Here is a 15,557-nt window from a genome sequence, read left to right on the forward strand (position 1 = left end):
GAAAGTTGAAGCATAATGGTGGGCTAAGGGGGGGCCTGCTGAGATGGATGGAAAATTTCTTGACAAACAGAGAAATGAGAACGGTAGTAAAAGATAAAAAAATCATCATGGAGGGAAGTCATAAGTGGAGTATCCCAAGGGTCAGTACTTGCACCAATCATGTTTGCAGTCTATATAAATGATATGACGGAGAGTGTGAACAGCTACATGAGCCTTTTTGCGGATGATGCAAAGCTGCTGAAGAAAGTTGAGAGTGAAGAGGACTGTGGAACATTACAAGAAGACCTGAACAAGATATCAAAGTGGAGTTATAGATGGGAAATGGAATTTAATTTAAAGAAGTGTAAGGTAACAGAATTTGGAAAAAAGTACAAGAAGAGTAAAAGGAAATTATGTGTTGAATGGTGTAAGGTTGAGCGGAGCAGAAGAGGAAAAGGGATCTCGGTGTTACAGTGAATGGGAACCTGACCCCCGAGAGACACATTAGCAAAATTACAGGAGAAACCTATAACTTGTTGAGAAGAATAAGGCAGGCCTTTGCATATATGGATGAAGAGATGGACAGGAAGATGATCGTGTCGCTGATAAGACCTAGACCTAGAATATGCAGCAGTAGTGTGGTTGCCATACAAGAAAAAGGATATAAGGAAATTGGAGAGAGTTCAGAGAGCAGCTACGAAGATGGTACCAAGTATCAGGGACTTGTCATATGAAGAGAGACTGGAAAGGATACATCTACCAATGTTGAAAGAGAGGAGAGAAAGGCGAGACTTGATTGCAAAATATAACGCATATGAGGGAGTAGAGGTGGGACCGGAGTGACTTAATGGTTTGGAATACACGGGACACTAGAGAACATGGAAAGAGGCTGAAGAGGAGTGTTTGTAGAAGAGACGTCAAAAAGTATAGTTTCCCATATAGAAGTACTGATGTATGGAATAGTCTGGATGAGGAGATAGTAAATGCAGAAAGTATACATGGATTCAAGGCTAAGTTGGATATTAAAAGATATGGAGATGGGACAGCACAAGCATAGCTCTTTTCCCATAAAGAACAACTAGGTAAATACACACACACACAGTGGTACCTCGTGATTCAAACTTTATTGGTTCTTTTTGGGCTGTTCAAATTGGGAAGGTTTGAACTGGGAAGCAATTTATCCCATTCAAATTAATGTAAAAGGAATCAATCAGTTCCAGATCCCAAAATCCTTCTATTCTTTTTGTTTTTTATGAATGAAAATAACCTATATTATAGAAAAAATACAGTAAAAGAAAACATGAAGTACCTCAAAATGATGAATCATCAAAAGTTCCTGGCATCTTTGGTCTTGAAAACAATTGTAATGTAGACAATTTTTATTTTGCACTAAAATTCTCTCTCTCTCTCTCTCTCTCTCTCTCTCTCTGTGAAAGTAAGAACAATCCTGGGAATTGCTAAATAGAATGAGACTGTCAGAGAATGAAAATGGAATTATATGAGAATGAAAGAGTGGGGAAGGATGAAGCAAAAATAACAGAATGAAGGAGAGGGAAAGGGAGAGAGATGTAGGACTATCTTGTCCCTTATCTCTGACAAATAAGGGGAGGGGAGATAACAGGGAGGGAGGCTTGAGACCTGAAAAAAAAAAAGAGGAAGAGGCAAGGAACAATGGGAGGAAGGGACATACCTGGGAAGGAGAGTACATGAGAGAGAGAGAGAGAGAGAGAGAGAGAGAGAGAGAGAGAGAGAGAGAGAGAGGAGAGAGAGAGGAGAGGAGAGGAGAGGAGAGGAGAGAGGAGAGGAGAGGAGAGGAGGAGGAGAGGAGAGGAGAGGAGAGGAGAGGAGAGGAGAGGAGAGGAGAGAGGAGACGAGAGGAGAGAGAGAGGAGAGAAGAGAAGGGAAGAGAGAGAGAGAGAGAGAGAGAGAGAGAGAGAGAGAGAGGAGAGAGAGAGAGAGAGAGAGAGAGAGAGAGAGAGAGAGAGAGAGAGAGAGAGAGAGAGAGAGAGAGAGAGAGAGAGAGTGTGGAAGGAGGGAAGATGGGTGAAATGGAGAGGGAAGGAGGGAAGGGAGGAGAGGGGCAGGGGAGGGGGAGGGGATGGGAGGGGGGAAAGGGACTGGAAAAGGGGAGGGAGGGAAGAAGAAAGAGAGAGAGAGAGAGAGAGAGAGAGAGAGAGAGAGAGAGAGAGAGAGAGAGAGAGAGAGAGAGAGAGAGAGAGAGAGAGAGAGAGAGAGAGAGAGAACACACACACACTTTATGCTTCCTTCACCAACCTACATTGCCCACCAGCTTAGTCAATGACCTTGGTTCAACAACCTGTTTACCACTATAGACGATAGTATACATTTGGTATTTATCATATATTATACCTTTCATAACATACCAATAAATGAAACAATTAACAGGTAATACATTAACTTGCATGGAAGATAGTAGTTGCTTGAATGACGGTCTAAATGGTGTCGCTTGAATTGGAGAACAAAATTTATTCGCCAATCCTGGTTGAATTGGGAGTTGTTCATATTTAAGGACATTCGAATCATGAGGTATGACTGTATATATATATGTGTGTGTGTGTGTGTGTGTGTGTGTGTGTGTGTGTGTGTGTGTGTGTGTGTGTGTGTGTGTGTGTGTGTGTTTGTATGTGCATATATATATATATATATATATATATATATATATATATATATATATACTATATATATATATATATATATATATATATATATATATATTGCCTACATTCAACCTGTTCCTAAAAAGGGTGACCGTTCTAATCCCTCAAAACTACCGTCCTATTGCTTTAATTTCCTGCCTATCTAAAGTTTTTGAATCTATCCTCAACAGGAAAGATTCTTAAACATCTATCACTTCACAACCTTCTATCTGATCGCCAGTATGGGGTTCCGTCAAGGCCGCTCTTCTGGTGATCTTCTGGCATTCCTTACTGAGTCTTGGTCTTAGAGATTTTGGTGAAACTTTTGCTGTTGCCTTGGACATATCAAAAGCTTTTGATAGAGTCTGACACAAAGCTTTGATTTCCAAACTACCCTCCTACAGTTTCTATCCTTCTCTCTGTAACTTCATCTCAAGTTTCCTTTCTGACCGTTCTATTGCTGCTGTGGTAGACTGTCACTGTTCTTCTCCTAAATCTATTAACAGTGGTGTTCCTCAGGGTTCTGTCCTGTCACCCACTCTCTTCTTATTATTCATTAATGATCTTCTAAACCAAACTTCTTGTCCTATCCACTCCTACGCTGATGATACCACCCTGCACTTTTCCACGTCTTTTCATAGACGTCCAACCCTTCAGGAGGTAAACATATCACGCAGGGAAGCCACAGAATGCCTGACTTCTGATCTTTCTAAAATTTCTGATTGGGGCAGAGCAAACTTAGTATTGTTCAATGCCTCAAAAACTCAATTCCTCCATCTATCAACTTGACACAACCTTCCAGACAACTATCCCCTCTTCTTCAATGACACTCAACTGTCCCCCCTCTTCTACACTGAACATCCTCGGTCTGTCCTTTACTTATAATCTGAACTGGAAACTTCACATCTCATCTCTAGCTAAAACAGCTTCTATGAAGTTAGGTGTTACTGAGACGTCTCCGCCAGTTTTTCTCACCCTTCCAGCTGCTAACTCTGTACAAGGGGCCTTATCCGTCCATGTATGGAGTATGCTTCACATGTCTGGGGGGGGGTTCCACTCCTACTGCTCTTCTAGACAGGGTGGAATCAAAAGCTTTTCGTCTCATCAACTCCTCTCCTCTAAAGCCCCGTACACATTATGTATCATGATGCGCATCGTGTTGAATGGATGTGTTGAAAAAGTCGTTTTTCAACACGAAAGCGCATCACCAACGTGTTTGCTGGGTCGGCTCGATTTTCAAATTGCAGCTCAGTGATGCATGACCAGTCAGAGCGACAGGACGTCCGGTCACGCTCCGCTCCAGCGGCGATGGCTCTCCAATCTCCACCACCCGCCATACCCTTTGAGTGGACAAGGGCCAACACCCAACATTTCATTGAATTGCTCAAGGAACATCCATCTGTTTGGAACATCAAGTCCAAGCAGTATAAAATGAGAAGCGTCAGAAGTGCAAGCTTGGAAACAATAAAAGAAAGCGTAGTGTAGCCTCCAGACGAGCTCCTGGTGATATGCTGTCCCGAAAGCTGGTGTCCTGCTTACAAATGTAGGGTTCAATTTTTGTCAGCAATTTATAGAATGCAGGGATTGGCATTCTTGTGTAATTTTTCGAAGTCTGTTGGATTTTCGACCTGTAGCTCCATAAATATTTGATTGAAGCTTCCCTTCAGATGTCGCCGAGAAAGCCATTGCTTACACCACAAGGCTCTACGTTTCTTCCTCCTCAAAAGTTTCTTTTTTGCTGCACACAGAGCAACTACACTCCATAGTAGAGTCTCCTGGCAGATTCCATCATCGGCGCACATCCTCCCCGCATGAAAGTTGAACTGTCACTGAGCAGCTGGCGCGCGAGAAGTTGCCGAGAACAATGTGAGCAGTGATGCAGTACAGTTTGGCCGCTAGTAATTTTTTTCAACACCACTACTGCATCACGTGGCTGATACATGATGCATAATGTGTACCAGGCTTAACTGACTGTCTTCAGCCTCTCTCTCACCGCCGCAATGTTGCATATCTAGCTGTCTTCTACTGCTATTTTCATGCTAACTGCTCTTCTGATCTTGCTAACTGCATGCCTCCCCTCCTTCCGTGGCCTCGCTGGACAAGACTTTCTTCTTTCTCTCACCCCTATTCTGTCCACCTCTCTAATGCAAGAGTTAACCAGTATTCTCAATCATTCATCCCCTTTCTCTGGTAAACTCTGGAACTCCCTGCCTGCTTCTGTATTTCCACCTTCCTATGACTTGAATTCCTTCTAGAGGGAGGTTTCAAGATACTTATCCATCAATTTTTGACCACTGCTTTGACCCTTTTATGGGACTGGCATTTCAGTGGGCATTTTTTTTAATTAGATTTTTGTTGCCCTTGGCCAGTGTCCTTCCTATAAAAAAAAAAAAAAAAAAAAAAAAAAAAAAAAAATATATATATATATATATATATATATATATATATATATATATATATATATATATATATATATATATATATATATATATATATATATATATATATATATATATATGTATATTGGAATTTTGGTTATAACTGAAAGCTCAGATATTCAGTGTGAATATGATAATACCATCATCTATCTATACCTATTATAAAGAGGAAAGCATAAGACAAATTCAGCAATAAGTTATTTCTAAATCAATCTGGAAGGAGGCATGATAGAATACTAGTAGATTTTTTGTGTATTCTTATTATTATATAATAATTATATAATCAGTTAATAATCTTTTAATGAGCTATACAAATAAAGACAGACATATATTTGTATGGGATCTTTTCACTTGGCACTTTGTGATAGTTTGTTAGGCTATGGTATGATGTTCATAATTGCATTCCTAAAATTAATTCAAATACACTTACTTTATAATATATTACCTATATTACACTCAATACCATAATAAAAGAGTTCAAGGAATATATATATACAATGGAATGCATCACTGCAACCACCAGTGGAGGCCTCTGTTGCATATATTTGTCAGGGGTCACCACAGGTGAAACCTTCTGACAACTGGGAAACGTTGCACAGCTGACTGTACTTCACGTCATTTTGATTTTTTAAATTAAAATAAAGTGACATGAAGCACATGTCATTAAATAATTTTGAAAGATTATTAGGCACGAAACGTCCTGATCAATTGGGAGCACATGGTCCCATTTTTTTCCCATTATTTTTGAGGTTCCAAGTACACTGAAATTATAGGGACCAGTATACATAACTGGAGGGATGATTTTACAGGAGCAGTCTCATCTAGAAATATTCATGAATTTAAAGCCAAACTGAATATCAAGAGATATGTATGAGTAGTAGGGATAGTACAAGCATAGGTAATTCCCAATATGTCACAAGAATAATAAACACACACACACACACACACACACACACACACACACACACACACACATGCATACACACTGCAAGGTGATTTAAATAAGATGAATAGAAGGAGTAAGTCTTGGCAAATGGAATTCAATTTAAGTAAATGTAAAGTAATGGAGTTTGGTAGGAGTAAGAAAAGAATACAATATCATTATGAGATGGATGGTGTGAAGTTAAAGAAGTCACAAGAAGAAGTGGATTTGGGAGTAACAGTTACTGAAAATCCTGACTCTGGACAGACACATTAATAAAATTACTGGAGATGATGAATTTGTTAAAAAGAGTAAGAATGGCATTCTCATATTTGGATGAAGGAATGATAAAAAAAGTTGTTGATTTCTATGATAAGATCAAGATTAGAATATGCAGCAGTGGTGTGGTCTCATACAAAGAGGAATATTGTAAAATTAGAAAAAGTACAAAAAGCAGTCACTAAGATGGTTCTGGAGTTGAGTAAGTCAACCTATGAAGAGAGATTAAAAATGTTTGAAATTCCTACCCTTGAAGAGAGAGAGAGAGAGAGAGAGAGAGAGAGAGAGAGAGAGAGAGAGAGAGAGAGAGAGAGAGAGAGAGAGAGAGAGAGAGAGAGAGAGAGAGAGAGAGAGAGAGAGAGAGAGAGAGAGAGAGAGAGAGAGAGAGAGAGAGATTTAATAAACACCTATAGAATGATAAATGGTATGAAAAATGTGGACAAAAAATGTTTTATAACTTTAGACACACAAGAGTACAAGGGGATATAGTAAGAAGTTAAAAAAAGTTAACTGTAGAAGAGACATCAAGAAGTACAGTTTTCCTCACAGAAGTGTGAAATGGAATGAACTCAGTGAAGATGTTGTCAATGCCATAACTATCCATGCTTTTAAGACCAAACTGGATAGAGATAGGATACCATGAGATTACTCCCCCTCCTGTAAACCGCAACTAGGTAAATACACACAGTGTGGCGCGTGCCTTGAGCAGACGTGTTGCAAAAGGGCTCCAGAAGCAATGTAGCTTTGCTTGATAGAAGTTGGAATATATTCCAACACAAAATCCATATATATATATATATATATATATATATATATATATATATATATATATATATATATATATATATATATATATATATATATATATATATATATATATATATATATATATATATATATATATATAAATAAATAAACAAGAGAAATGGCAGAGGGCGGTGGTGCCCGAGCAAAAGGTGGAACAACTGTAAGTGTAAAAAAAAAAAAAAAAAAAAAAAAAAAATGGCTGATGAAGACGAAGACAGAATGGAGAGTTGGTTAGAGGAAGTATGTAATAGTCCAGGTATGAAGTATTTCCGAGGTTTTAGACCAGAAAAAAACAGAAATACCATAAATGACTGTGTTTCAACAGCTTCTGATGCTCGAGAAAACTGTGCATGAACTGACGGTTAGGTAGTTCCTCTAGAAAAAGAAAATTGTGAATTAAGGAAAAGCTGTGGCAGTTATGTGGAGAAAGTTAAAGACTGTGTTAAGAAAGTAAATGTAAATACAGAAAACGTCAACAAAATTAATAAAAGACAACAGGATTAGACAAAAAAGCAGGAAGAGGAGAAGGTGAATATCAAGACATTATGGAAATGCAGTTGAAGAAAGAGATGAAAAATTATGTGGTGAAAGAAATCAAGCAAAAGGAGAAGTTAGTTAGGGACGCAGTAAAAAAGAAAAGTCTGTAATAGTGTTTGGTGTCAAGGGTGAAGAGAAACCTATCAAATATGAAAGAAAGAAAGAAATTTGATAAAGAGTCAGTCAAGAAAGTGATACATCAAGCTGTTGAGGAAATTGACAGCACAGTGGAAGAGATTGAAGAAGTCACAAGGATTGGCAAATATGTGGAAGGAGGCAACAGGCCAATCAAAGTTAGGTTTAGATCTCAAATTGCAGCTGAAATAGTATTGTCTGGTCAAAAAAAAAGACAACTTTAAACAAATATGGATAAGAAAAGACTTAAGTGAAGAGGAAAGAAAGAAAATGAATATGTTGAATCAAGCAAGGGAAAAAAATGGGGAATGAACCAAGGAAGAGAAAAAGAAATTCTACTGGAAAGTTGCAGACATGAAATTAAAGAAGTGGTTTATAGGAAACAGGGAGAGGAGTTGAAAGAGCTAAAGGTGGCATATACCAATGAGATATTATCAGCACAAGAAGAGTTAAATGATTTCTTAAAAGAAAATAAGCCTGACATTATGGGAATTACTGAATCTAAATTAAGTGATGAAAGTACTGCAGTTAATACAGGTGAAGAGAAGTACAACTTGTGGATGAAGAATAGAAAAAGAAACGGTGGTTAACAAGGAAAGAGCTACAAGTGAAGTGTTTTTTTTTGGAGAAAGAAACAAGGAAATGATTGAAGTGAAGATAAAACAGGCAGGAAATGGTATAAGGACCTTTGCTGTGGTATATGTCCCACCTAAGACAAGTTCATGGGATTTAAATGAATATAATACTCTATTGGAAGACACAAGAGATTGTTTGGACAAAATATTGAGTAAGAATGACAGGTTAGTACTGCTAGGAGATTTTAACTGCAAAGAAGTTTGTTGGGAAGATTTGACAATCATGGAAGGGGATACACACTCTTGACATTAGCTATGGAAAACACACTTACCAAGTGGGTTAGAGAAAAAACAAGATAGAAAATGAAGAACCATCAAGAGTAGATTCAGTATTTACAAAAGAACCAGAAAATGTTCAATAGGAAAAAGTGATCACGTGGTAACAGAACTAATCATAAAAGAATTTCAAGAAGAATTAAGGAGAAGAAACCATAGGATTGGAAGATTCAATCATAAGAAATGAAAATATGATCAGCTTAAGAAATACTTTGAAGAACCTGACTGGACTAAGTTTAAAGAAGTAAGGGGAGTGGAAAGGAAATGGAAAGAATTTGTCAAAATATATAATGGAGTGCAAAGATATATACCAAAAGTAAGAGGAAGAGAAGTTGGACTGGTTTAATAGATAAAAAAAAGATACTGCTTGGAAAAAATGGAAGAGAGAAAGATAAAATTTGTGGGTAGAGTATAAGACAAAGAGAAATTAATATGTTAAGATACAAAGAGAAGAGCATAGAAAATATGTGAAAGATATAATAGATAAATGCAAAGACCAACCCAAACTGTTCTACAGACATATCAACAACAAAGTACAATGAAAGAAAATAATTGAAAAATTAGAGGTGGATGGCAAAGATATGATGGAGGTGACAGGTGATGCCTTTCAGTCAGTCTTCACCAAAGAAAGCGAGTTTATAATACAAGAAAGTGAAGAAGCAGCAGTTACATAAAGTGAAGAAGCAAATAGTTACATTAATCTCTTGAAGAGATTAATGTAACTATTGATGAAATACAGGAAATGATGCAGAAGTTAGAAGAAGATAAAGCATATGAACCAGATGATATATCAAACTGGGTTTTAAAGGAATGCAATAGTCAGTTGGCAGACATAACACATCATATTGTAGAGCATTCATTACAAGAGACGAAGGTACCAAGGGACTGGAAAAAAGGCTGATATTGTACCAATATTTAAAGGAGGGTGTAAAAAAGATCCTCTGAATTATAGACCAATATCATTAACATCAGTTGTAGCAAAAATATGTGAATGAGTTGTGAAAGATAGATGGATGAAATTTTTGGAAGAAAATGGCACGATAACTGATAGACAATTTTGATTTCTTAGAGGAAGATCATGTACAACTAATTTGATTTTGTTTTTACTTGAGAATAATTGACACAGTACAAGAGCGAGATGGATGGGTAGATGATATCTACCTGGATTTGAAAAAGGCCTTTGACAAGATGTCATGTGAGATTCCTGTGGAAGATAAAGAACATCGGTGGAGTGAGTGGGGGACTCTTAAAGTGGATGGAAGACTTCCTAAGCAATAGAGAAATGAGAACAGTTATTAGAGATCAAAAGTCATCTTGGAGAAAAGTAGCAAGTAGATTATGTCAAGGTTGACACAAAGCAACCACAGGTGCTACTTCATCAACAGTAATAAGTAGTTCAAACATCAGAAGATGATATGGAAAGGTATGTAACAGTAACTTCAGTAGAAATCAACTCCAGAATACTGGCTCCAGTCATGTTCACTGTGTACATTAAGGATATGACAGAAGGGATCAACAGCTATACGAGTTTATTTGCAGATGATAGTAAATTGATGAAAAAAAAAAAAAAAAAAATAGAAACGAATGAAGATTGGAAAGCTTCACAACAAGATTTGAATGAGATTGAAAAATGGAGCTGTAAATGGGAGATGAATTTTAATGCAAAGAAAAGACTATCTAGTGATTACAAGTTGGGAGATGACTATATTGGAAAAAGAATAAAGGATAAGATCTTGGAGTCATAGTAGCAGACACATTAACAGCTGATTACCATCTAAACAAGATTGTTGGGGAAACAATGACTTTGCCAAGGAATACAAGAATTGCATTTGCATACTTGGATGAAGAAATGATGAGAAACTAATTGTAACGATGATTCAACTGAAATTGGAATATGCAGCTGTAGTATGGTCACCAAGTCTCAAGAAACACATCAGGAAACTGGAGAGGATACAAAGAGCAACAACAAAGATGATCCCAAACTTAGGTGAAGAGACATATGAAATGAGACTAGAAAAACAAAACCTTCCAACTCTGGAACAAAGAAGGGAGAGAGGAGACTTAATTATGATATATAGACTAATGGAAGGACTGGAAAAGCTAGACAGCAATGCCATTGTGACATGGAATATGAGAGACACTAGAGGACATGGAAAGAAGCTGAAAAAGGAAATTTATAAAAGAGATATCAAAAAAAAAAATTTTCCACAAAGAGTAATTGATACATGGAACTGTCTAAATAAGGATGTGGTACAAGCAAAAAGTATTCATAATTTCAAGGCCAAGTTAGATAATAATAGATACAGAGGCAGGACAGTACAAGCATAGCTCCTTTCTCGCATGACACAACTAGGTAATCACAAACACACACACACACATGAACATAAATATATGCAGGGAAATTTATCATATGGCTGGCAAGGAGGTGGTCACCTGCAGTGAACTCACTGATCGCTGATTTTTGTCTCTTGTCATATTGTTTTGTGGGCAATCAAAAGAAAAGTATAAAATATCACAGATTAGACTGATTTTGTTGCATAGCTTTTTTTTACATGGTCATTTCTTATCATATTTTTGACTGATATAGTAAGAATAATTTTCTAAAATTCTCTCATTTAGAATTTTGTTTTACTTGGGAAAAATCAGCTAGGATAGCCCATTTTCAACCCATGCTATAGACAATAAGGTTAAGTACCTATGTAGGGTTGCATGTTGCTGTGATTAAAGGAAAAGATATAGAAGTGAGCAAGAGGGGCATGAATAGTGTTAGGATGAAAATTACTCTGAATGCATGCAGTGACATTACAAAAAATAGTGGTACTGACTGCACTGCATCAGGTTGAGCCATGCATAAAGTATGAAGGCATGGGAATGAGGAAACTGAATGTAATGGAGGTGAAATGCCACATGACAAACACATGTAGAGTGAGATATGGACCATGTGAAAAAGAGGAAGTGTAAAATACAGTCAGCACCAAACAACTGTAGGACTCCTGCTGATGTAAGCATCACATTGCACAAACTAACAACTCGCTCCTACTCAGTCAGAAAAAATTGGCCTGGAGAAAGAAACTACATGGGATCTTAGGTTAGTCACCCATATATTTTTCAAAGCATAGAATAATGGATTCAGTGTCTGACATATTGGCATAAGGAAGAGTTATCATTTGTGATCACTCTTTGCTTTAGCTAGCAAAATGGTTAGGTAACTTTTGTATGCAAGGGAGATGTCTGTGGAGCAAAGTTTTTAATATTACTTTTAAATTTCCAAATAGGAGAACCTCACTCTCAATTACTTCATGCACATTTATATTTATTTAACCCTCTTGACAAGTCATACATAATATTCAAATTCTCAGGTAGTACTCACTAGGTTTAGCCATACTCCTCTTGTCCTCTCGGTAGTTGTGGAGGGTAGCTGAACCCTGGGTGAGCTTTCCTGTCAAAAGACCTAGACTCACAGGCTTGTCCTTGGAACCAACATCTCCACCACCCTCGCAACCTGTTAGGAAACTGAGGGAAGTGGTGCCATCTCCTCGCTGTCTTAGAAATCCAAGCTGGAAGGTAAAATCCCATTATTTAATAAAGGCAACTTAATGTAAAGTTAATATACTTTACACAAATTTTAAGTTTAACTAATGTGGTAAGGAAGGTACAATACTGAAAATTTTACTTTCAGTACATTATTCCCTCCCCAACCACAGGATTTGTCTTCCTGGGAGAGAGAGAGAGAGAGAGAGAGAGAGAGAGAGAGAGAGAGAGAGAGAGAGAGAGAGAGAGAGAGAGAGAGAGAGAGAGAGAGAGAGAGAGAGAGAGAGAGAGAGAGAGAGAGAGAGAGAGAGAGAGAGAGATTCTTACTAATGTATCTCTTCCTTGTTTGTTTAGGTCCTTTTCCATTCAAAGGTTTTGCCAGTTATTTGTTCTGAACCTGGTAGTATTTCTTTGCATTAAATATTCAAATCAGTCTTTCTCTCTTTGTGTACTTCCCTATTCTTTGGACTTTTTTGGTTTCATTTACTATTTTATTTTTCCCCTTTTTCTGCACTTTCTCCACCACTATTTATCTCTCCTCTCTTTCCCTTACTGCCTCATTGAAAATTTTCTTTTCTCTGGCACTAAAGATTACCATTTTTCTTTTATCTACTATGTCCCTTACTGAAATTTTCTTCACTTTAATCACTTTGATGATTTTGCCATTTCAATTCCTCCAGCTGTTCATCTAGAATTTTTCTAAACCTGTGTGTGTATTTACCAAGTTGTATTTACCTAGTTGTGGCTTACGGGAAGGGAGTAATCTATTATCCTGTCTCTATATCTATCCAGTTTGGTCTTACAAGCATGGATAGTTATGGCATTGACATCTTCACCAAGTGTTGTATACCTCTCACCTAACTCCTCTGACTATAAGAAATTCTTTGACTATTTAACTTCCAAAGTGGAGCACATTCTGACCCTCTTCCCTTTTGCAGAGATTTCCATTCTTGGAGACTTCAATGTTCACCACCAGCTTTGGCTTTCCTCTCCCTTCACTGACCATCCTGGTGAACTTGCCTACAACTTTGCTATCCTCCATGACTAAGAGCAATTGGTACAACACCCTACTCGTATTCCTGACCGTCTTGGAGATACGCCCAACATTCCTGACCTTTAATCCTGCTTATGCTGTCACCCTTTCTTCTCCGTTGGGCTCCTCCGATCACAATCTCATATCTGTATCTTGTCCTATCGCTCCAATCCCTCCTCAGGATCCCCCTAAGCGAAGGCGCCTCTGGCGTTTTGCCTCTGCTAGTTGGGGGGACCTGAGGAGGTATTTTGCTGATTTTCCTTGGAATGACTACTGCTTCTGTGTCAGAGACCCATCTTTGTGTGCTGAGTGAATAACAGAGGTGATAGTGTCTGGTATGGAGGTGTACATTCCTCACTCTTTTTCTCGTCCTAAACCTTCTAAACCTTGGTTTAACACAGCTTGTTCTTGTGCTATACATGATAGAGAAGTGACCCACAAAAGGTACTTAAGCCTTCCATCACCAGAATCTCATGCACTTTATATTTCTGCCCAGAACCATGCCAAGTCTGTTCTCCAACTAGCCAAAAACTCCTTCATTAATAGAAAATGTCAAAACCTCTCAAGATCTAACTCCCCTCGTGACTTCTGGCAACTAGCCAAAAATATCTCCAATAACTTTGCCTCTTCTTCTTTCCCTCCTCTATTTCAACCAGGTGGCACCACTGCTATCACATCTATTTCTAAAGCTGAACTCTTCGCTCAAACCTTTGCTAAAAATTCTACCTTGGACGATTCTGGGCTTGTTCCTCCCTCTCCTCCACCCTCTGACTACTTCATGCCACCTATTAAAATTCTTCGCAATAATGTTTTCCATGCCCTCGCTGGCCTAAACACTCGGAAGGCTTATGGACCTGATGGGGTCCCTCCTATTGTTCTCCGAAACTGTGCCTCCGTGCTTGCACCTTGCCTAGTCAAACTCTTTCAGCTCTGTCTGTCAACATCTACCTTTCCTTCTTGCTGGAAGTTTGCCTACATTCAACCTGTTCCTAAAAAGGGTGACTGTTCTAATCCCTTAAACTACTGTCCTATTGCTTTAATTTCCTGCCTATCTAAAGTTTTTGAATCTATCCTCAACAAGAATATTCTTAAACATCTATCACTTCACAACCTTCTATCTGATTGCCAGTATGGGTTCCGTCAAGGCCGCTCTACTGGTGATCTTCTGGGTTTCTTTACTGAGTCTTGGTCATCCTCTTTTAGAGATTTTGGTGAAACTTTTGCTGTTGCCTTGGACATATCAAAAGCTTTTGATAGAGTCTGGCACAAAGCTTTGATTTCCAAACTACCCTCCTATGGTTTCTATCCTTCTCTCTGTAACTTCATCTCAAGTTTCCTTTCTGACCGTTCTATTGCTGCTGTGGTAGATGGTCACTGTTCTTCTCCTAAATCTATTAACAGTGATGTTCCTCAGGGTTCTGTCCTGTCACCCACTCTCTTCTTATTATTCATTAATGATCTTCTAAACCAAACTTCTTGTCCTATCCACTCCTACGCTGATGATACCACCTTGCACTTTTCCACGTCTTTTCATAGACATCCAACCCCTCAGGAGTTAAACATTTCATGCAGGGAAGCCACAGAACGCTTGATTTCTGATCTTTCTAAAATTTCTGATTGGGGCAGAGCAAACTTGGTATTGTTAAATGCCTCAAAAACTCAATTCCTCCATCTATCAACTCGACACAACCTTCCAGACAACTATCCCCTCTTCTTCAATGACACTCAACTGTCCCCCTCTTCTACACTGAACATCCTCAGTCTGTCCTTTACTTCTAATCTGAACTGGAAACTTCACATCTCATCTCTAGCTAAAACAGCTTCTATGAAGTTAGGCGTTCTGAGACGTCTCTGCCAGTTTTTCTCACCCTCCTAGCTGCTAACTCTGTACAAGGGCCTTATCTGTCCATGTATGGAGTATGCTTCACATGTCTGTGGGGGTTCCACTCATACTGCTCTTCTAGACAGGGTGGAATCAAAAGCTTTTTGTCTCATCAACTCCTCTCTTCTAACTGACTGTCTTCAGCCTCTCTCACTGCCGCAATGTTGCATATCTAGCTGTCTTCTACTGCTATTTTCATGCTAACTGCTCTTCTGATCTTGCTAACTGCATGCCTCCCCTCCTCCCGCAGCCTCGCTACACAAGACTTTTTTCTTTCTCTCACCCCTATTCTGTCCACCTCTCTAACGCAAGAGTTAACCAGTATTCTCAATCATTCATCCCTTTCTCTGGTAAACTCTGGAACTCCCTGCCTGCTTCTGTATTTCCACCTTCCTTTGACTTGAATTCCCTCAAGAGGGAGGTTTCAAGACACTTATTCATGAATT

The 15,557-nt window shown here is 38.4% G+C and overlaps 1 protein-coding gene across 1 annotated transcript in view; it reads right to left on the bottom strand.

Moving 5' to 3' along the window:
* The window catches only part of LOC135104948 (bromodomain-containing protein 7-like), a 192,221-nt gene that overhangs the window by 46,776 nt on the left and 129,888 nt on the right, over positions 1-15,557 (bottom strand). Inside the window, 1 exon segment of the mRNA XM_064012763.1 lies at positions 12,036-12,222. Within this exon segment, the coding sequence (XP_063868833.1) occupies positions 12,036-12,222 (187 nt within the window).

Source organism: Scylla paramamosain, chromosome 11, assembly GCF_035594125.1.
Source record: "Scylla paramamosain isolate STU-SP2022 chromosome 11, ASM3559412v1, whole genome shotgun sequence".
In the NCBI taxonomy this organism is placed as follows: Eukaryota; Metazoa; Arthropoda; class Malacostraca; order Decapoda; family Portunidae; genus Scylla; species Scylla paramamosain.